This window comes from Anoplophora glabripennis, unplaced genomic scaffold, assembly GCF_000390285.2.
Source record: "Anoplophora glabripennis isolate ALB-LARVAE unplaced genomic scaffold, Agla_2.0 scaffold99, whole genome shotgun sequence".
Classification (NCBI taxonomy): domain Eukaryota; kingdom Metazoa; phylum Arthropoda; class Insecta; order Coleoptera; family Cerambycidae; genus Anoplophora; species Anoplophora glabripennis.
In genome coordinates, this window is record NW_019417182.1 from 242,379 (window position 1) to 266,293 (window position 23,915).

The 23,915-nt window shown below is 31.6% G+C and overlaps 1 protein-coding gene across 3 annotated transcripts in view; it reads left to right on the forward strand.

Annotated features, from left to right (window-relative positions):
- The window catches only part of LOC108904551 (CUGBP Elav-like family member 1), a 270,054-nt gene that overhangs the window by 97,622 nt on the left and 148,517 nt on the right, over nucleotides 1-23,915 (forward strand). For all 3 annotated transcript variants that reach the window (XR_001964236.2, XM_018707154.2, XM_018707155.2), the window contains exon 3: nucleotides 9,768-9,816. Coding sequence is in view for 2 of the 3 variants with exons in the window: in XM_018707154.2 (XP_018562670.2) it covers nucleotides 9,768-9,816 (49 nt within the window). In the remaining variant the exon portion in view is untranslated. The remainder of the gene's footprint in view (nucleotides 1-9,767; nucleotides 9,817-23,915) is intronic.

Consider the following 23,915-nt stretch of genomic DNA (forward strand, 5'->3'; position numbering starts at 1 on the left):
AGCAGGACTTCAGGAGGCTTTAGAAGACTAAAAGTTCCTATATATATGGATCTTAAAACGCTTCGTTTCTGAGATACAGGGCATTGAATTTTATTTTTGTTTTATTTATTTATTTTTTAACTAAATAACTGCTGACAAAAAAATCATCATGTTGCGGCGAAAGACTGTCGCACATTAATTCCAGTGGTGGGGATAGAGGGGTACCTATTAATATTTTTATAAAAAAAAGTATAGCCGAATTGAAATTTTGCAAATGTTTTCGAAAAATATGAAAGAGCATGTAATTTTACCCAGAAAAGGCCCTGTTCGAAGTCGGCAGGACGTAACGTTTTCAAGAAAAACCGAAAATACTGTTTAGAAGTCAAATCATAATTTTTAAACATTGTGTTACAACTAAATTAAATAGTTAAAAAATTTGGTTAAAACTGTTTCTAATTAATAAAATGGGAATAAATAAAAAAATTAATAACGAAAATCATATTAAATCAAAGTAAATGTTCGAAATTTAAACCATTTTCTTCGATACATAACTGACACTGACGGTGGATAGAACGTCTCATTTCAATTCAGTTATTGTCTGTGATTTTTTTTTAATAGGCTACACACACACAATTAGAAACTGTAATAAGCGCAAATGTCAATATTAGAATGGCATTTCAAGTGTGATTTGACTTCTAAACAGTATTTTCGGTTTTTCTTGATTTGACTTCTAAACAGTATTTTCAGTTTTTCTTGAAAACGCCACGTCCTATCGACTTCGGACAAGAGGGCCTTTTCTGGGTAAAATTGCATGCTCTTTCATATTTTTTGAAAACATTTGCAAAATTTCAATTTGGCTATATTTTTTTTTTATAAAAATATTAATAGATACCCCTGTATCTCCACCACTGGAATTAAGATGCGAAGATTTTCTGTGTCAAATTATTTGCACTCCAATACTAAGTCAATCGCCTCAACATGACGATTTTTTTTGGCAGCGGTTATTTAGTTAAAAAATAAATAAATAAAACAAAAATAAAATTCAACGCCCTGTATCTCAGAAACGAAGCGTTTTAAGACCCATATATATAGGAACTTTTAGTCTTAAAATGAGGTCTTCTAAAGCCTCCTGAAGTCCTGCTATTTAAACCTGAGACACCCTGTATAAATAAACAAAGCCGTGTTTGGTTACTAGATTACGGAAATCCTACACAATTACCTAATATGAAATTTTTTAAATTTCTAACTTTGCAAAGCTTTTATATCTATCACTATTTGCTTATAATTACCTACTGACACAAAATGCGAAAAAATAGTATAAACAAAACTTTGCTTTTCTAAATTTGTTGTTTAATATACTATTATTGCACAGGCTCTTATAAAAATCAATTTCCTACAACGCAAATTATGTACAAAACTGTCACTTCTGAACAAATTGGATAGATTTTTCTCTACCTAAACTTGGACGGTAAATTAAAAAATCGAACGCTGTCCTAAAACGAATAGATCCTTCAGATTTCGTATGATTTCGTACGAAATCGCATACTGTGTAATCTCCGCCCTAATAACAGATACAAACGCAATCGAAATCATACGGGCTGTCACAGCCAAGCGGGTTAAAAATCCCAGTCAGGTCGCCAGAACAAAAAAAAACGCGTCTGTGAATATAAAAGGTGTATAATCGAATTTTTCCACCGTTAATAGCACCGAACGTTATGAACATATCCCGACGCCCTCTCCCCGTCCCCCTCGGATGATATTTCACGCGGGGTGACATCCCTCGAATGTGGCAAATAGCCTGGTGCCAATCACACGCGACACCCGCACAATTGGGGCCCATGTGTGAGCGTCCGTCTAACTAAATCAATCGCCCCATTGACAGGCCGTGAGGGGCAGGACTACGTGCGAAATTGGGGGCTCCCAGACAACCTGACGGCGAGTTTCGGTCATTTTTATTAGATATGGAAATACAGGGTGTATCAGATATGCTGGGCGAAATTTTAACGGAGAATTATATGTCACAAATTAATGGAAAATTTCCTAGAAACGTTCATCCGAAAACGTTTTATTCCCGAAATACCGGATGTTAAAAAAATACAAGGCTTTTAAATTACAAGAAAAATGGCTAAAGCGATGTCACTTAAATATAGAACTTGCTTTAGCCTTTGACTGTTCACAAACGTATATACTGGGTGAACCATCATTCCCTTTTTATTGCAATTTACTTATTTGCTGTTAAGAACGGGACATATACAAAAAGTACTGCGGAATCAGAATACGCAATCACGAGATATTGATCGTAAATTAATATATTCAGTAATTATTTTAGGCTAACCTTGTATAGTTGAGTTGTATAGTATAATTTGAATTATGAATCCACCAATACATAATTGTCGCACTCTTTACAAGGATAATAATTAACAAAATAAAAATTCTCAGATTTATGATGTGCTTATTCATAAATTTGGAAAATGCCCTTTGAAATCAACTAACTATTTATGCTAAAAATTATATATAAGACACATTAACAGTTCTGTTTTCGTCCAACAATAATTATAAGAGTTTTTCAGATTACTAGTTGAAATTATGAATATTTCTATTTTATTAATGATTTCATTTATAAAAAATTCTATGCAATTCTTTGCAATGAAAATATTTAGTAAACAGAATATTTCTTTTCATTGATTTACTGTTATTAAATCTATTTTGTGATTTCTTTCCAATTAACATAGCCACACAAAAAAAGTCCAAATTTGATATAGTCTATATGGGGCATTCCACGCCAAATCGGACGGTTCGAAAAATTTAAATTTTCGATTTCCTTAATTTTTTTATATTTTTTAGTACCCCTCAAAAAATCCTTTCTGGTAAATTGTGAGATTTTTTTTGATTACTTGTTCAAAAGTTATAAAATTTTAAAAAAAAACGCTCTTTTTTGTTTTTTTGATCATAACTTTCTTAATAATGGTCCAAATTAAAGCTTTTTTTTATAAAAATCTTTGCTTTTAGATGGCCTTTACAGATAAAAATACAAACAAAATATTCAAAGTGTTTTTGATTAAGATTTTTGAGTTTGAAATTTTAAATCGTATTTTTGAAAGTGCGTGTATCTTTCGATTTTTAAGACCCGTCCGGTCGTGGGCCTTCCATAATTACTATTTTTTTTTAATTTTTTAATATTAAAAAAAAAATTTCACTATAAATCATTATAAGTACTGATTTTTGTCACTGTCTACTCTCTTTTTACTTATTTTAAATTAATTTGAATGCTTTTTAATTATTAATAGGTGTTTAAAATCAATAATTAAACGTTGTCTATTTATAAATAATTATAACAAACGTTTTTATTTATTTTCGTGTTCTTTTAAAAATTATTTAAAAATTATTTTATCAATGCTATTTTTTGTTGCAAAGTATTTTTTTTATTTAAATAATAGTATCTTTATGAATGTCTATCCAATTTAAAAAGAGTCGTCCATCTTATGAATATTGCTGTCAAATTTTCAGCTGAGAAACACTATTTAGATGCAAAAAATATTAGATTTGCGTTACAATACAGCCAAACCCAAACAAACCCAAAATTTCATTCAATCATTCCAAGGAACAAAATATTATTTTGTAAACTAGAATTTCCATTGCTCCTTGGAATGATTGAATGAAATTTTTGGGTCCCAATGATTGACTTAGCTATATTGTATCGCAAATTTAATTTTTCTTTTGCATCTAAATAGTGTTTCTCAGGTGAAAATTTGACATCAATAATAATCATAAGGTGTGCGACTCTTTTTAAATTGAATAGAAATTCGTAAAGATACTATTATTTAAATAAAAAAAATACTTTGCAACAAAAAATAGCATTGATAAAATAATTTTGAAACAATTTTTAAAAGAACACGAGAATAAATAAAAACGTTTGTTATCATTGTTTATAAATAGACAACGTTTACTTATTGATTTTAAACACCTATTAATAATTAAAAAGTATTCAAATTAATTTAAAATAAGTAAAACAAGTATACAAAAATGGGTACTTATAATGATTTATACAGAAAACATTTTTTTTTTTAATTTCAAAAATCAAAAAAAAAATAGTAATTATGGAGGGCTCACGACCGGACCGGTCCTAAAAGTTATTAAAAGAATAGTAGTTTGAAATAAAAATTTTCACAAAAATCGAAAGATACACTCACTTTCAAAAACACGATTTAAAATTTCAAACTTAAAAATCTTAATCAAAAACGCATTGAATATTTCTTTTGTATTTTTATCTGTAAAGGCCATCTAAAAACAAATATTTTTATAAAAAAAAGCTTTAATTTGGACCATTATTAAGAAAGTTATGATCAAAAAACCAAAAAAAGAGCGTTTTTTTGAAAATTTTATATATTTTGAACAAGTAATCAAAAAAATCTGAAAATTTACCAGAAAGGCTTTTTTGAGGGGTACTAAAAAATATAAAAAAATTAAGGAAATCGAAAATTTAAATTTTTCGAACCGTCCGATTTGGCGTGGAACGCCCCATATATATAAATTATATATAGACCCACATATCATTCCCGAAGGAATTTGATGCGCTGAAAACGATTCTGTAGTCAAAATCCATGACTTGTCGATGAATTTCGTAGAAAAGTGAAATGGGTCAAAATTGATTTTTTCCTAAATTGAGTCCAAATAATATATAATTTTCGTAGTATTTTGAGCTGAACACGATGCCATTGGTAAATTTTACCCATAACTTCGATAGAAAATTCAAAATTAGTGCTTTTTTACATATCTACCAAAAGTAATTACTAAGCACTTCATAAGAAACATAAGCACTTATGACTTTTACCTCCTACGTCAAAATCAGAAATTCCAAAATTATTGACCACTCTGTTTGATAAAGAAAGATATATTATTCATTATGACAATTTAAAACAAGCTACAGTTTTAGGATTGGAAAAATTCATAGAATTTAAAATTTTAAGTTATTAGATGAAAATTAACTTATATACAGAATGAAAAAAACTAAGTAAAATTTTTTATAAATTGATGAACAATACTGCTTTTGGAGAAACTATGGAAAATATTAGAAAAATATAAAGACGTGAAGTAGTTATTCTCTAGATGGTCAAGTAGATATGACGCAAACTATTATATTTTAAAGCCAAATTTTTACAGTTGTACAATTTTTGGTTATAATTGAAATGAAACGATTAACCATTACATTTAATAAACCTTTATATGTAGGATTTAGTATATTATACATTTCGAAAACAATTGTATGATTTTTATTAACTACACTAAAAACAAAACTGATAAAGCAAAATTATTGTACACAGACACTTATTCTTTAGTATATCATTTCTTTATTGACGACATATATGAACATGTTAAAGATGATATTAATAAATTACTAGTAATTACTTTTTAAATTTTCAAGTATGTAAAAATTAACTAATTTTGAATTTTCTGCGAAATATCGAGGTCAGAAGAAAACTTTACTGATGGCATCGTGTTCAACGCCTCAAAATACTACGAAAATGATATATTTGGACAAAATTTGGAAAAAAAATAGTTGTTTTGACCCATATTAGGCCAGTTTTCGCCCATATAATGAATTTTCTGAGAAATATTGAGTTCATGGATAAATGTTACTAATGGCGCCTTAAAATACTACGAAAATGATATGTTTGGACAAAATTTAGGAACAAAACAGTTTTAACCCATATTTGGGCGTTTTCACCCAAAAATTTCACTTTTCTTCTACAGGATCATGTTTTCCGCTTCGAATACCTTCGGAAATTATATGTGGATCTTTTGGGTTTGGACAATAGTGTACTCGAACACTATTGCTTTAGTTTACATTGTAAAATATTTCAATAAAAGAGAAACCGTCTTCTTGGCTTGATAATCAAATATTACATAACTTCACGATAAAACAACTTCAAATAGCTTTCATTCAACTTTCATTCAAATAGCTTAATTCCTATTTTTTGTGATAAATCTTTTAAAGCGCTTGCCTTTCGTTTCGAATCATCGCATGATTTGACGTAATTATTGAGAGTTTGTACATTAGAATAATTTTTCAAGCGGCCGTATAGACAAAAACAATTTTTGTTGCATTTTCTGTATGACACTATGCAAGATTAAAATGTTCTTAGTTAATTTCTGAAGTTAGTTCAAATTTTAGTATAATGCCATACGATCCTAAGCAAATGATATGCATGGGCGGCGCATTAATAGGGGTTTCTCACGTATAATTTTTTGTTTTTTTTTGCGCTTACGAACATTTGTGGGGATCCATTTGCTATATATTTGCTGTTGGAAGTACTTATATAAAAAAGGTAGTGTCAGTAACTGATCACCCTGTATCTGTCTATTGTCGCGCGCATTACTAGAATAATGGGGGAAAGCAGTGAACCGTCGATAAATCAACATCTCCGCATTCCTCGCTGATTGACCCGCCACCGAAACAAAAAGCCAATTCATCTTGCTCGGTGGCCGCCCCGAAACTACCTACTCAGGATTGGAAATGGGAAAAAACTAATCCGGCCAGCCGCAGAGCCGTCTAATCCCTACAACTTTTAATTCTTTAATTCGCTTTCCGAATCCCTCTAAGACATTACTTGTGGGTGTAGGCGCCATAAAGCGGCGCACACACACACGAGCACACCCGGATGTTTAACGTCGGAACATTGTTTATCCCTTTTAAATCCCGCAATATATCTAAAAGTCCGTGTGTATGTAAAACTATCGAATTATTGACAGTTTTGCTTAAATTCTGTATGCATTTTGCCAAAAAAAATGGTTAAAATTGGAATTTATTCCCATGTACCAAATTTCAAAGTAATTTTGACTTTTGCAATTTCTCCATCTTATGTAAAGTACTCTTTTTGAGTAACAAATAGGGAAAATTTTATTAGAACTTGATTAGAATCAAAATATAAGCAAATTTGTTAGCAATCGGTTTTAATATTTTGCAAATCAGTGATTTATAAAAATAAGAAATATCAACTTCGGTTGATTATCCTCAATTTTAATACACAACAGTACATTTTTATGTTGTGGTGAATAACTTTTTTCAGTAAAAATTTTTCATGGCTTCCTGAAAAAGGCACTTTACAGAAATAAAAATGTACTACAAATTATTACCTTTTAAACATAAGAGATAATTTCCCAATATCCCAAAATTTTAGCTTCAAAATTTTTTGTGATAAGTACCTACAACTGGCGATCTAGAGAGACCCCATGAATATTATGTTAAGTGCTTGAAAGGGATTTAAATTTAATTAATCCTTTGTACTCCTGTGATAGCTGAACGTAGTTAGGGATAAAACCGACTATATTTCAGATAATCTCTTTTGGGAGTATAATATGTTTGTCCATTTAAAAAACTTTTGTACAGGGTTAGTCACTATAAACCGAAAGCTTATTGTGAGTTGATTGTTGAAATTACAAAAAAAGTTTTTAATACAAAAGTTTTAGATTTTTTATGAGTTTTATAGTACAGTATTAGAAAAAAACAATTGAATAATGGAAACCACTAAATTAAAGATTTTTTTTAAATGGAACGCCCTATATATTAGTGCATACTTAGCTTCGTTAAATTTTTCTCTTTTCAAAAATATATGATATGCTACTGTTTGATTCAGGACTTTTCGACATATTTCAGTTTAAAGCTATTTTTGAAAAAGCTGGAGGGAAATTTATATCTGACGGATCGCAGTGGCTATGGACGCGGCAAACAAATGACTTTGACGGAAGTTTATTTATTATCATTAATTTATTTCCTATAACAAACTATTTTAACAAAGAAATAATGTTTAGTGAGAACGAAAAATTTGAAGTTATCCGTTTATTTTGCAAGAATAATAATAATGTGAATGCAGCGCGCGCCGGGTATGCCCGTTTGCATCCCGGGTTTCCAATTCCATCTCGAGCTGCATTTTATGACACTGAGCGATGCTTTAGAGAAACAAAATCTCTTGGAAGACAGAAACCAAGAGTTATTCCAAATGAAGTATTAGAACTAATTATATTACTATATTTTCAAGGTAAGCAAATATTTACCATGGTAAATTCAAATATTAAATTATTCTAGAAAGGCCACAAAAGTCCATAGTAAATGCTTCAAAACAGCTAGAAATAAGCCAAAGTAAAATTATTAGAACGTTACATAAATATAAATACCGCCCCTATAAAACTATGCCGGTCCAAAAACTCGCCCAAAATAAAAAAATTCAGCGATTAGAGTACTGCAGAGAAATGCTGCGCTTGAAGAATGGTGACTTAAACTATTTTGAAAAGATTTTATAGACTGATGAAGCGACTTTAACAACAGCTGGCATTTATAATAGAAAAAATACTCATACCTGGGCAAACGAAACTCCTCACTGTAATAGGGAAAGTCAAGGACGCACATCGTTTAATGTTTGATGCGGTATATTGAGAAATAAAATCATTGGCCCACTATTTTATGTAGACACTTTGGGGAAAGATACCTGCAATTTATTGTAAATCAAATAAAAAACAAATTGGAAGACCTGCCGCTGAATGACTATACCAATTTAATTTGGCACAAAGACGAAGCGCATCCGCATACCACCAGAGCAGTACGAAATTATTTAAATAATAGGTTTGATTTGTGGGTTGGTAATGGAGGAAATATTTAATGGCGTTCAAATAGTCCAGACCTTACACCCTTGGACAGTTTTCTGTGGGGTTACTTAAAAAACGGGATTTATAAGGTAACTAGTGTAAACGTAAATGAACTTACAATTATACATACAGTCGATACAAAATGTAAGTGAATTTAATTCCCATTTCATACTAAATGCAGTTCCGAAAATTAATGAGGATTATACGAAGTGCATCAATAATAATCGCAGTCACATTGAGCATCTGTGACCATTTGTGTTTTAGTTGGTTTTTATTAATTAAAATTCTGTTAATGTTAAGAATGTTTTTTATTATCATAAAATAAACGGATAACTTCAAATTTTTCGTTCTCACTAAACATTATTTCTTTATTAAAGCAGTCTGTTATAGGAAACAAATTAATGATTATAAATAAACTTCTGTCAGTCATTTGCTTGTTCCGCGTGCCTCGTCCATAGTCACTGCGATCCGTCAGACATAAATTTCCCTCCTGTTTTTTTCAAAAATAGTTTTAAATTGAAATATGTCGAAAATTCCTGAATCAAACAGTAACATATTCTATATTTTTGAAAAGAAAAAAATTTAACGAAGCTAAGTATACGCTAATATATAGGTTGTTCCATTTAAAAAAATTCTTTAATTTAGTGACTTCCATTATTCAATTGTTGTTTCTAATAGTGTATTATAAAAATTCATAAAAAAGCTAAAACTTTTGTATTAAAAACTTTTTTGTAATTTCAATAATAAACTAACAATAAGTTGTCAGATTATATGTAGTGACTAACCCTGTACATTTAAACGCAAGTATAATTTAAAAATATGATTTTTATGAAATGAGAGATATAAAAGTGGTCCCTTTTTTCACATCTGTCCGTAGACAAACGTATGTGGAAACATTCAATAACGTTTTATATTATGTATTGCGATTATAGAAAAAATAAATAAAATAGAAAATATATTCAACAAAACATCAGCCCCTATTAAACATTATTCCACACTTCTCATTTGTGTTCCGAGACAAGTCATGGGATTTATTTGTGCGTGTGAGAACAGCCTTATAAGCTGAAAATGGCCTGCTTCCCTACTAGCTAGCCACCGACGACCACCTACTCGAGCAGTAAGTCTAATCCACTTCCTGTCTGTTTCAGATGCACCATCCCATTCAGATGAAGCCAGCCGATAGCGAAAATAGGAATGGTAAGTCGAGATTATTTCACTTTCTGTACAAAATAATTATAACGAATAGTAAAATATTAAAAAGAAAATGCATTACTACAAAGCAATGAAGAGTGATGTGAACTAGTCAGTTCTGTTCCGTGCAAGTCTAGACTGTACTAGGTTTTATTAAGGGTAAAGAGAATTCAACAAAAGCAAAATATAAAATACATTTAGAGAGCATAAAGTTCTTAGCTTTAGAATTAAACACACAAAATTGACTAGACTGTACTAGGTTTTATTAAGGGTAAAGAGAATTCAACAAAACCAAAATATAAAATAAATTTAGAAAGCATAAAGTTCTTAGCTTTAGAATTAAACACACAAAATTCCGCAAAGAGACATCTGTACGTCAATTGTAGCCGATAATGCAAAGTCGGGATAATTCGTTTACCTGCCATTTGATAAAAAATATATAATCCAGACATAACGGAATGAAGTGAACGTCAGAGCGTCCATCCTCGTGGAGTCCCTTTAATTTAATTTGAAAGTGACTAATGGATTCTGAAAACGTTTCTGAATATTTCAACGTGTCATTTAATGAATCAATCGGCATTCCGGATCATTTATCTCTTGACGGGAATTCCTTCTATTATTTTCTTCGAATGAATTTTCGATGTATACTAAATTTTCATTTCCATATTTACATTAAAGCAAAGTTATGTCTAAATAGACTTTGTTTCGCAATAAAAGCTCCATTATATATGTAAATTTCTTAAAAACGTAGTGATATGGGATACCTAAAAGTTCAGTAAAAGCTTATTGAAAATATCCCCACTAGGACAATTCTCATAAATATTTAACCACTTACTGTTATAAGGATTTGGGAGTTCCTTTCGGTACTCCTCACAAGTATTTGTTTATCTTTTTTGTCAATCTACCAATATTATACGTTTTGTTCTCGAGATGCACAGATCAAGAAGAGGAGTCACAGTAGGAGTGACGAAGACAGGCGATCTTAGTAATACGACATATAATATTATTCTAATCCAGAAAAATGAAAAACTTTTACGAACCAAGACGTATAAATAGCTGTGTTCTTTCTAGCAATTACCCGCTATCAAATGACATATGCTTTAAATTAATATTTGAAAGAATTTCAACTTATTTTATTGTAAATGTTCTATTTTTCGGGCAATTCCATATTTTATCTGGGGCCATATAAATTCAATACGATTAAGTTCGCGAATCTGTGAAGCTTCAACGTTCGTTGTACTGTCACATAACCTGATACCAGTACTAGAAGATTAGCCACTTCAATTACAGACCGATACCAATATTTGTATCAATCTGTACTTGAAGTGGCTAATCTTCCAATGCTGGTACGAGGATCCTCTTCAACGTCGTTTAAAATTTCTGATTCTCCGAGTTTGATCCTGTCCAACATTAGCGTATTGCTTAAGCTCCTATAATTTCTTAAATGTTGAACCAATCTTACAAACAGTTTCTTATTAGATACCTATCTATCGGGATAATCTTTCTAATATCGTCTTCTTGCAACAGCATCGTTTTCACCTGACAAAAAGTGTGCTCTAATGTATCAAATATTTCTTGATTTCTGCATTCATAATGTCACACAAAAACTTGAAAATTAAAACACAAAAATACACTGTACCGTCACTAAACACTGAAATAAATAACTTTATACATTACACAGGCACTTTACAACTTCCTTTTCGGTAAACCGATAAACTGAAAACTAAAATAAATAAATGTAACAGGATGAAGCGGTGATGACGCACACTGGGATTTTTGAATTTTTTTTTCAAAATTCCAGAAAATGTCCAGATTTCAGCCGATCTACATACATTTTTTTCTAAAATACTCATAAAGACTAGTACTTTCCTGCCCAAGTGCTATAAATTTGATTTGGGTCATATCGATTGAGTTTTGAGAGGTTAGGTTGCCAAATTTCAATTTTTTTTGTATTTTCAGAGAATAAAACGTTGAATATTGAAAACAGTAGGGATAATTGTTTGAGGGGAAGATATGAGATGGTATACGTTTGATTTGGGTCATATTGATTGAGATTTAAGAGGTTAAGTTGCCGATTGCCGTTATTCCAGAAAGTAAATGTTGAATATTAAGGGTAAGAGAGTAGTAAAAGTAATATAATGGAGAAGAAAGTGTACTTAATAAAGTTCTAAGATGTCATATATTTGATTTGGGTCATATCGACTGATTTCTAAGAGATTCTCTCACCTTTAATATTCAACGTTCTATTCTCTGAAAATACAAAAAAAAATGAAATTTGGCAACCTAACCTCTCAAAACTCAATCGATATGACCCAAAACAAATGTATAGCACTTGGACATGAAAGCCTACAAGTCTTTACGAGTAGTTTAGAAAAAAATGTATAAAGATCGGCTAGAATCTGGCCCTTTTCTGGAATTTTGAAAAAAAAAAACTTCAAAAATCCCAGTGTGCGACTCACCTATTCAGTCATTCTCGTCTATTTATACCACCAAAAATACAGGATGCTACGCTCCTCTAGAGGCCCTAAATATCTTGTACATAAGGGTAACGCAATTCTATTCGCTCGAATCATATGGCCTGAGCAGCGTAGGCTAGACTCCCTTGCGGTTCCTAATCATTCCAATCAGATCAAATTCTGCTTAAATTTAAACTGTGCAGGGTGTACCTTGGATCACTTGGTTGAGGATAAATAATAATAAATAATGTTAATAAATTAGGTTTTTTCTGTGATTAAATATTACTATCTATTAGTTTGATGAAATGACTGAATAAGAAAAAAGAGTAAAAATATACCGTATTTTGATTAGAATTTTATAAGTCGTTAATACTACTTCTTTTAACTTTTCTAAATACGGCCCTGTCTACTGTAGTATATTTTTGCTGAATTAGGTCAACATCACATATTGACTCTGAGAATAGTACCACAATTTTCAAAATTTACCATTTTATAGAAATGTTTTTATTTTTTATGTACGTTTTTTAAAACAACAAAAATAATTATTTTAAAACATAAATTGGTTTTACTTACAGTTAATAATGTATCTAGAATGTTTTTTTTTTTAAGGTGACCTTAAAATAACATGTCGCTAAGTCATACAAAAGGAATTTATTTTTAATAAATAATTTCCATCGTAATTTGGCTTTCTAATTTTATAATAGTTGATTTAAAAAGGTAACAACTGGCAACACTGATAAGCGATGATACAACTTATTACGCTAATTCGTGGTATCCCGATTTATGTCGACCAGTGGCAGCGTAAATAAACAATAATACAGGTGCACTTTAAAAATCGAATTACCTATAACTCGACTCTGTATTTGACTAAAAAAAAACTTCAGATTGGTTAAAGTACTCTTCCCGACAAGTTACAACCCTGTATATTGATGATTGATTAAACGGCTCCGATTGATGCAAAACGTATAAATTTTGCCATTTGAGTGATGAGGGTTCAGTATCGACGATCCGACGCGGCTTACGTGAAATTAAATGTAAAAAGGGCGGGCGTGCTGTGGCTGCATACTGCCTACCTAATTACCGGATTAATAGTGGACAAACAGTGCGAACGCGGTCCGCAAAGCTGAATGACGGATGGACGGGGCCTAAGCGACAAACGATGCATACACAGAGAACTGAATGAAGTAATGAATTTGATAGCGGAGCAAATTAAGTGGACTACGTTCGACCAACAGACCGCACTCCTAGTCTATGACTAGAGCCGCATCCACGTTAGTAAAAATTTATGTTGTGTGTTGCTTTCCGCACAAAGGAGGAGGGTCAATAAGCGCGGTTTTCTTCCCAATTGAAAAAATGATTTTTTTAGTTTGGGACCAGATAAACAAAATTCAAATTCAGTAGATTTTAGCACAAACGGAGTCAACCACTACCATCCACTGCTCTACATACCCCCAATAACCGACATCCAACTACTATGACATGCAGTAATGGCAGACTTCTTACACATCCCTGCACCAGACAAGCAATATTCACTTGTTTTGGGCTAAACGGATCCAACCCACCTTCCCCTATCCATGGCAAGCAGTAAAGTCACAAAAATGACTCTGCGCATCCCTAGACCAGACAACAAATATTCAGATGATATGGTGCTTTTTCAGAGAAAGGAACAGGAATAACCCTTTTATGAAAATTACACATTGTAATATAGAACACGTAATTAGCGCCATCAAAAACTTACCTATACCAATATTGTGTTTTGGAAAAATATGGCTAAATTAGATTAAAAAAATCATCTCTGACGGCCTGCATTTTTAAAGAAACAGGTCGATAGATAGGAAAAAAATAGTTTTTAATGTTCTGTTAGCCACTGAATTTGTGGTGCTTTTTCTAAAACACCTTGAATATAAAAATATACAAAGTGTTCCATATAAAACCGTATATTAAGTTTGTAACACAATGTTCCATGTAACATAAGTATAACAAAAATTAGAAAGCTTCTTATTACGGAAATACTTGATGATTTTTCTGTGATGTAAGTGTATAAAACATTGTGAAAAAATTATCAATTTTTAGTAAAAAAAGAATGGTACACAGCTTACTAGCAGATTGTTAACGTCAAAATATAGCGATTGAGCCAAACATGCCTTAATCAATTGTTGCTCATTTTCGTTCTACAGGGTGTTAAAGTTGAAACAATATTTTCTTTTTTTATCTATATTTTAAGTATGTATGGACCGATTGTTTTGAAAATTTGTAGTTTTACGTTTTTACGTGAGGTGGTAAATACGAATATGCAAAGTGTTGGGGTTACGTCTAGGGGGCGCTAGTTGTACTGTTCTGTCAATGTAAAAATATGTCTAACTTTTTATATTTTACAATCTTGAATTTTTTGACTAGAAATTGTTGAACTACGTTCAATTCTAAATAAAAAAGGTATACTTGTTATAAATCGATAAACTCAACTGTTTTCGAGATACAGACATTTTAAGTTTTTGATATTCGACGGGAATTAAATTAGAAAATTATTTTTTCCAAAGTAGTAGGCATGGACATAATAAATTGACAACTGTCACTACAATACCATATTGTTTTCTACTCAATTTGATTAAGAAGTAAGTAGTTTTTTCCTTGTCGTTATTTTTTAGAGAAGAGAATATATAAAGGCTAAGAAAGTGCATTGAAGTTGCTGGTAGTTAATAATTTGTTAAGATATGCATAATAAAATCTTTAATTGCTGTAATGTTTGTCTTAATTCTTAATTCAGGCTTGGTATCTTAAGACCTGCCAATTTTCTAATTTAATTCCCGCCGAATCTCAAAAACTTAAAACGTCTGTATCTCGAAAACGGTTTAGTTTATCGATCTGTAACTAGTACACCTTTTTTATTTAAAATTGAACGTAGTTCAATAATTTGTAGTTAAAAAATTCAAAATTGTAAAATACAAAAAGATAGACAGATTTTTACATTGATAGGACAGTATAACTAGCGCCCTCTAGACGTGACCCCAACACTGTTTGCATATTCGTATTTGCCTCCCCAAAAAACGTAAAACTACAAATTTTCAAAACAATCGGTCCATACATATTTAAAATAAAAAAGGAAAATATTTTTTCAACTTTAACACCGTGTAGAACGAAAAGGAGCAATAATTGATTAAGGCATGTTTGGCTCAATCTCTATATTTGACGTTAACAATATGCCATTAAGCCGTGTACCATTATTAATGACTCACCCTGTATACATATGTTGAACTTGATGTTTCATTATTTCTTTTTAGTGACTAACGTCTGATTTAACGTACTGACGGAAAATTTTAAATAGGGATGGCTGACCTTGAGATCTCGAAAAGTGTTGTGCATAATATATTTGAAGAATTTTTTTTTTCATAATCAACTGACAGATACAAACAAGTATTTTCTTATTTCACGCAAAAATGTAATGTTTTTGTTAATATCAAATTAAAATTTAAATAGATATTAATCACTATGAAGGAAATCTAATTTTGACAAAAAAATATAAAAAAAAAGCCTGACTGTATCTCAGTTGATTATTAAAAAAATATTTCGCAAATGTCTGTGCAACCCTTTTTGAGATCTCATAGTTGACCATATTTTAATTTTTTACTTCGCAAATATCGCAATTTTGTTTTGTCACAAAATTCCTCTACACAGGATGTCCCGAAATTTATGCAACAAAATTTGGTCATAGATTCTTAAGACAAAATTGGGGGACCCGTATTTTTTCTTTTTGCAAACTGGCCCCCTCTTTCGGTGTTACAGCCCCCTGATATCTGCCCCTAAGAAGTCTATATCTCAAAACCATGTTACACGAGAATCACTAAATTTGGTACACAGGGGTTTTATGACATGTGGAATCTCACAGTGCTACGCTTTTTGGCGAGAAACCCCCTTAAGACACTTTTTCGTGGGCCCCCTTGTCTTTGGAACCAGAAAAATTTGATCGCAAATTTGATTTTTTTTTAAAATTATTAGTTAGCTAGAAAGCCATTGAATTTAGAAACTGTTTTGTCGCTTGATATTTGTTTCGTAAAACGCCATGTTTTTGAGGAAAATGGAGAATCACGATATGCATTCGATCACAATTTGACATTTTTCTCGAAAACATTGCATTTTACGAAAAAAGTATGAAGAGACAAAAAGTTTCTAGTGGACTGATAATTTTTAAGAAATTTAAATATGCGACCAAATTTTTTTGGCTCCAAAGACATGGGGGCCCACGAAAAATTGTCTTAAGGGGGTACCCGCCAAAAAACGTACGGGTCCCCTAAATTTGTCTTAAGAATCTGTGACCAAAATTTGTTGCATGAATTTCGGGACACCCTGTATAGGCCTAGAAATTATCTCATAGAAAATGGCATGGGCCCCGTGCTTCATTATCAAAATATGACCACTTCAATTTTCTCTGAAAGATTACTAAAAAATATGTACCTATGTCTGGAAACATTTTGTTCATCATTATCTGTCATATTAAATCTTTAAATCTTTCCTCTCTATATGAAAAACTAGCTAGTGACACTAATTCTAATTTAAATTGCAAAAATAATTGCAATCTAAAAGAAGATAAATAATATTGCTTGTAAACCAACCAGCTTTCAACGTTCTCAGTGTCCGTTCTTAAAGCGTAGGCCTCTTAAGTCGGGCCTTTGTGCCTTTTTAGCCCTAATCCATATCCAGCGGTAGGTATTAATGTGTATACACACGAGCCCTTTTTGCGTGTGCATTAATTAACCGCCTGGCGTACCCCAAGGTATAATTTCCTAATTTGCAGTTTTACAGATTCCTGACAAAAGCGGAACGTGATTGCAATTATACATATAGCCGGAAAGAAGATAATTCCACCTTTGAACCTCTATTCTCGCTATAGGAAGTGACGTTTCCTCTTGTGTATTAAATTCAACGCGACGAAAAATTTGGTTGAAGAGTAAAATACATATGCAATTGCAAAGACAATAGCAAGATAAGATAGAATTACTGGTGAATCATGCAAATATTTTATCTGCGACGAACCGCACTGGTTCAGCATACTGAATCGACGGAAATGACTTACCAAAGCCGCACAAGAATCGAGTTAATCTCCGGTTAAATTACGAACAAATATTTGATACGACATGGAGTTGCAACTCCGATATTTATTCGTTTAATTAGATTTAATAACCCTGGGTTTGCTCTTTTGATTCAGCGCTGAGATGAGGCAGATCGAATTCGAGTACAAACAGTTGAATTTTCTGTGTATTTTACCGTCAGTGGCGTAGGTCATTGAGTTCTTATTCCAACAAGTTTCCAAAAGCAGTCATGCCAAGATATAATAGGAAAAAACAATTTGATCAAAAAATTAAAGAATTAAAATTAATATCTATTAATAAAACAAGTTTCTGGGAAGGAAACAATGAACATGCGTGATACATTTTGACCTGACCTACGCCTACTTTGAAATAGATTTAAAATCGTACCCAATTCCTCAGTCCGAAAAAACTGTTCTTAATCTGATTGTGAGAAACTTTTTTATCCAAGATGATTTTCATAACAGTATTTTGTAGTATCTCGGGCAAACAGACACGCACTTTACTAAAAATCTGCAATCAAGCAAAGAAATCAAAGTAAATTTATAACACTGCAAATTTGCACACTAATTTTTGAATATTTTATCGTAGCTCACACAGAAATATCAGATTTAGAAATGAATATCATATTTTGTACATTTCCATGACAAATTTTGTTTCACAAACAAGCAGAAAGGAATCTTAGAAGGCTTATTTTCAATACAAATATTATTTGTCTCGGCAAGTGTCGTTTCACGTATCTGAGGAGACACTAGTTATAAATAATAATAATGCGTTATTGCAAACTAAATATTCAAACTAAAAATAATGAAAATAAATACAGTCCTCCTGTTTACATACATGTAGTTAGTGACTGCTTCATAAAAAAGGAAAAAAGTCTTAAAAATGTCTATTCGGCGCATTTTGTTCATCTCCATTTGTTGTTCCTGAAATAGCCACGCGCCAACAGTTCACCGATTAAATGTTTAAAATCTTTTATATTTACAGGAAATATTCTTTAACCAGAATTGTTTTTTTATCTCTAAATTTTTATGATTTCGTAAGTTTTTAAGTAAAAAAAAAATCTGTATTTATTTATATTATCGGGATATGGAGGTAATAAATGAGATAATTCAGAGGAGATTTAAAGGACACCGTCAATTTTTTAGCAATACTTTTACGCTATCGGAGTTTTCACAAGATTAGTAGTAGCTCTGAAGGGGCTATAAATTAAAATAGTTCGACATTACTTAATGTTCTCGATAAAACCCCTCTTGGTGGCGAGCATAATAGATGACATCACACATTTGGGTGGGCTACTTGTGAAGTGGAAACAAAAGTACAAATTCGTTTCATACAGGCTGTTAAAAATTAAAAGCAAGAATGATAAATGAAATTAGGAAGTGTAACATTTTTGTTGAAAAATGTCGTGAAAAATACACTAATAGAGGTGTTTAAACTCTTCGTTGCAAGTCAATACAAGCACCCTATATACGAACTAGGTCGGTATTTTTGTCATAAAATTGTTTTAAAAATATTATAGTGACAAACATTCTGCTATTCGTTTAGTGTCATCGTTAATAGTCATGTATGATCGTCATAAGAGACAGTTTCTACACTGTAAGAAAAATTGAACTTATTTTCACTCAATTTCTCTCAATAATGTATCAATTTACACAGTACACGCCAAACACCACACCATGAGATGACCTAATGGGGACGATGGGAATAGACAAAGACAACGCACAATGACCATAGAAAGAGGTGGGGTCACTCAATAATTACATTTACTTCGATTTAGATACAAGTGTACCAAATACGAGTTTATCTGGAGAATTTATTTAACGGGTATATATGAGTGAAAGTACTCAGTTTTAGTTCAAATATTTTGAAAAATGTGTAAAATTATCAAAATGCCCAATATTGAATGAAAATGTACTCAATAATTTCACTCATTGGATTCACTCCACACCCTTTTGGTTTCACTCAGACCTATTTTTTTACAGTGTATTTTGTTTATTCTAATTAATTAAGTCTGATGTAATTTTCACCTATCGAAAGTCAGCTTAGGTTTTAAAAAGCCATTTTACAAGTTATATGTTTCAAAACATGCGCCCTTTTTGTTCTATAAAAGTTAATTTAATGTCCATGAACATTTATAATTTATTTTAAGATATCACAATTTTCGCAAGTAGTATATGTGGTACTAAGTATGAGTTTCAGATATCGTAATGATTAAATATATAAAACTTTAAAGATCATTTTATATTTACTTACCAGGAGATTTTAAGAATGAAATGAGAAAAACAGTGTCTGCCGATATAAAGCACCTCTGCTCATGATAGACACTTTCATTATTTTTTTTTATTTAAGAAAAAAATTTGTTAGGATACCTTTCCCATTAAATGTATCCTCAAATTTTTTCAGATTATTTGTATAATTTTAATACTTCTTCTTGGGGATATCCGTATTGGGGCATTTTTTAAACTAAATTAAAAAAATATATATCTTTTGACGTCTTGTCTTTTGTCGTCTTAAATAGAAGTTTGAGAATTCTTCTTCAATGTTTAATATATTATTTTTTACCTACTGAGTCTCTCCTAAACCCTGCGTCTTTTAACAGCGCCACTGGCTGCAAAAAAGGCACGCCCGACAGAAAAACTTCCAATTACTATTTTTAATTAGAAACCGGAGTTCTTTTTAATCAGCGTCCCAGATTCCTGTTCCTTAATTGTTATATTATAGGAGAAGCCTCCTGTCTGCCGTAAGAAGATTAAGAGTATTTCGATCACCGGGAGTCTTTTTACTAAATACTCGAAGTATCCAGCTCATTATTTCCAGTTCGCCTTTTTAAGGCCTCCTCTCCTTTAATGGCGTACGAGAGTTTGCTCGAGGATTTTAAAAAGTCCGGTCTCGTCCCGGCGTCGCTCTCCAGAACGAAATGGGAGGATCTGACGACGAGGATCTAAGAAAAAATCCGTTCGTTAACTTGAAATCCGGTTATACAGAGAGATCCAGAATGACTGAAGGTGACGTCATACTTAAGGTTGTAGAAGTCATCAAAACTAATTTCCAACTACTCAAAATTACTTTCTTTTGTCAAAAAATTGTTAATACGAAATATTTTCTCAGGCAATAATAACAGCTAACCAGTTAGTCCAGACGGTATCTGTTTCAAAAAGCCATATTTGGGTGAATCGTATATCCACGGTGATTTTTGGCTTTTTGATATCACTAGAAATGAAAATTTTTCTATGCGCATAAAAAAAACGTGGGCTTAACTTTTGGCGGCACAATATGTTAAAAAAATTCGAAAAATGTCATATTTTTCTTCCTATTTAATTATGTATCTTTTCAAGAGTTGATTTTAGGCGAAAATGGAAGAGGAAAAAAATGTTTGCAATTAAATTTTTTACAAAACATGTCTAGTTACAAATCGAATGAATCATGATTATTATGGTAAAAATCGAAAAAATCGCAAAAATGGGGTTAAAAAACAATACTTTTTAGGGAATTTTTTTGGGGTATTTAAATTGGGTATAGGACCTTTATACTTGGCTCAAAAAAACTTATTGTGCAGTCAAAAGTTAAGCCCACGTTTTTTTTATGCGCATAGAAAAATTTTCATTTCTAGTGATATTTTAAAGCCAAAAAGCCAAAAATCTCCGTGGATATACGATTCACCCAAACCAAAACAGATACCGCCTAGTCTAAGTGTCATTGTTAACAGCTGTGGCAATAAAAAGATACGAATTGAGCAGCACATAAAATATTTATGGAGAGCGGTTAATAGTGTTAGATCTCTCTGCATCAGCGCGGAAAAAAAATATGATTTCGAAGGTTTCAGTAAAGTCAAATTAGAATTTGAACATAAAACAGTTATTAATAGACATTTTATTGCACTTTATGAGGGTGAAGGGTATTTAGAATGATAACATCAAAAAACTAATTCGAAAGAAGGGACGTTAATTTGGCAAATTGCAAATGAATCGCAAAATTACGTATTTTTTCATTGTTTTTCCTGCCCATGAAAATCTAAACGACCTATCGGAGAGTTAGTTATTTTATGTTGAAGGAAATTAAATTGTCCACAATTTAAGGTACCTAAAGTCGTGTTTAATCAATTTGTTAATTGTAAAATAAAAGTCAAACGCGGAAAAATCAGTGCATTATTATTGCAAAAAGCGATGGATGTTGATGAAATTTACGGATTTATGGTCAATCCAATGATCAACCATTTTATTTTATGAGAATTTTACAAGAACAGCATTTCGTTTAAAATTGATCAGTGATTTGAAAAATATCATAAATTTTCAAAAAACTCAGGCGCAGTAATTATATTTAAAAAAAGGTACTGACTACCCGTCTACCACGCCACTGGTGGTTGTAGTGAAACGTTTGTAGATTATTTTTAAAGGACATTATGTCGTCACAAGACATATCTAGTTTATTGAAATTAGTTTTTACTGTTTTTTAGATTTCACAAAAAAGTTAAAAAAAATAAATTGGACACCCTGAATCTCGGTTACGAAGCGATTCACGACCTACGTTCACATCAACTTTTTTGTCCAAAATGAAGTTCTCTATCAACAATTAAACTTAGTACGTTTAATAAGTTTAACACCCTGTATATTTTTTTGATAGAACGGCATAGATCTTTTTACATATTTGAATAGCTTTATTAGGATTGTGGTGGCATAATGTGTTGTAAGTCTCTAATAATAAAAGAGATGTGACAAGAAAAAGCTCAATATGTTACAAACATATTATTGTTACCACACTGGTTTGACCATATTTTTCTTATTATTAGAGATAGACCTACCTATAGCTATATTGTATGTAATTCTGAAAAAGCATTATGCAATAAAAAATATATGGGGTGATAGAACGTTAGTGAATAATCCTGTACATCGTGTAGAAGAAAATTTTAGGCACATTTCAAAAATCAAAATACATACACTGTAAAAAAATTCACTCAAATTTCAGTTTTACTCAATAATGTACCAATTTCTGTCCACACCCGATTGAGTGATATTTTCACTCTATTAGTAGTATGAGAACAACTGAGATTGCTTCAGAAATGAGTGAGTTTTATTCAAATCCGAGTTACTGCTAACTATCAATTGAGCCACTTTTGACTATTCTGAGTATACAAAACCAATTTAAAGTTGACATTTCCTCTAATATGATTTAAATTTAACTATTATTGAGTCATTTTTTACTCAGACTTGGTTTTTAATTAACTAAATAATGAGTGCAAAAATAAATCACTCATAAATGATTAATTAGGATATACAGTGTTGAAATTAATTCACTTCGCGGGGGCCTCCTACTGTCCTGGCTAAGACCCGCCAGCTGAGACCCGCCGTCGCCGGCTAAGACGTGTTATCCTGGCGATCACGCTTTTCTGGAGCATCTAACGGGCCCCTATCAACTGTGGTCGAGATTATAGAAGCAATATGTAAGTGGTGCCATCTTCACGGCGCCATTCAAATTAATCGAAATTATTGTACATTTAAACTCACTCAGTAATGAGGATATTTACTCTGATTTAGGTACAACTGCACCAAATACGAGTTTACCTGAAGAATTTATTTGAGAAAATACTCGGTTTTAGTTTAAATATATTCACAAATGAGTAAAATGATTAAAAAGCCCAATATTGAGTGAAAATGTACTCAATAATTTCACCTTTATTGCTTTCATTCACACCGACTTTTTCCACTATAGAATGTTATCTGTAAAACTCCATTGAACTTTACCTGACATGCTGAACTTTATACCTTTTTATTATATTGAAAAAAATTCATAAATAAAATTATTTGATATGACAGAAAACAAACTAAAAATTAAAAACAGGACATATTTAATTTTTAGTCGTTTACATGTCTTGTGAAATAATTTTTTTATTTGTGGGTTTCTATCTAATAAGAATATCGGGATTTCGTTTTCGCTATTCAACTATTTTTGAAAATTGAGGTCGTGGCATATCTTTTTCCATCCATTCGGATATTGCGAGAAACCCAAAAGTCTCAAAGATTGTCCCACCCCCTACATTACTAGAAAAATCATTGTGATGCTCCACAAACTACGTCTTATGATGCGGTAAATCGGAATTAAATTTATCTTGTATCTCTTTTTTACACAAAATGTTCAAAAATACAAAAAATGTTAAATACTTCAGGCAATTTTCATTAGCTGATTTAGATTTAAAAAACATCTTCATTTCAAAGGAATAAATCGTGATAAAAGCAACAATGGATGGCCCAGTATTCGGCTGATATTGAAAGGGAATAAGACTGGGGGTTCCGAGTCGCCTCCCCCGTCATCCCTAATAACCGGAATTAAAAGAAATGCCCGGAGAATCGGCGTCGCAACAAAGAGGCATTTTTAACTAAGACAAAGATCATTTTAAACTGCGTTTAATCTAACTTTTCACCCTCTTCGCCGACGCTCGCCTGGCGCCGAGGCCCCCCCTAATTAATGGATAACTTTTATTTCAGAATGTCATTGTTATAATTGCCGACGGGAACAGATTATTAGCGGTTTCCTTTTTATTTCCTGCTGCTCCTCTTTTTTTCCTTGCCTG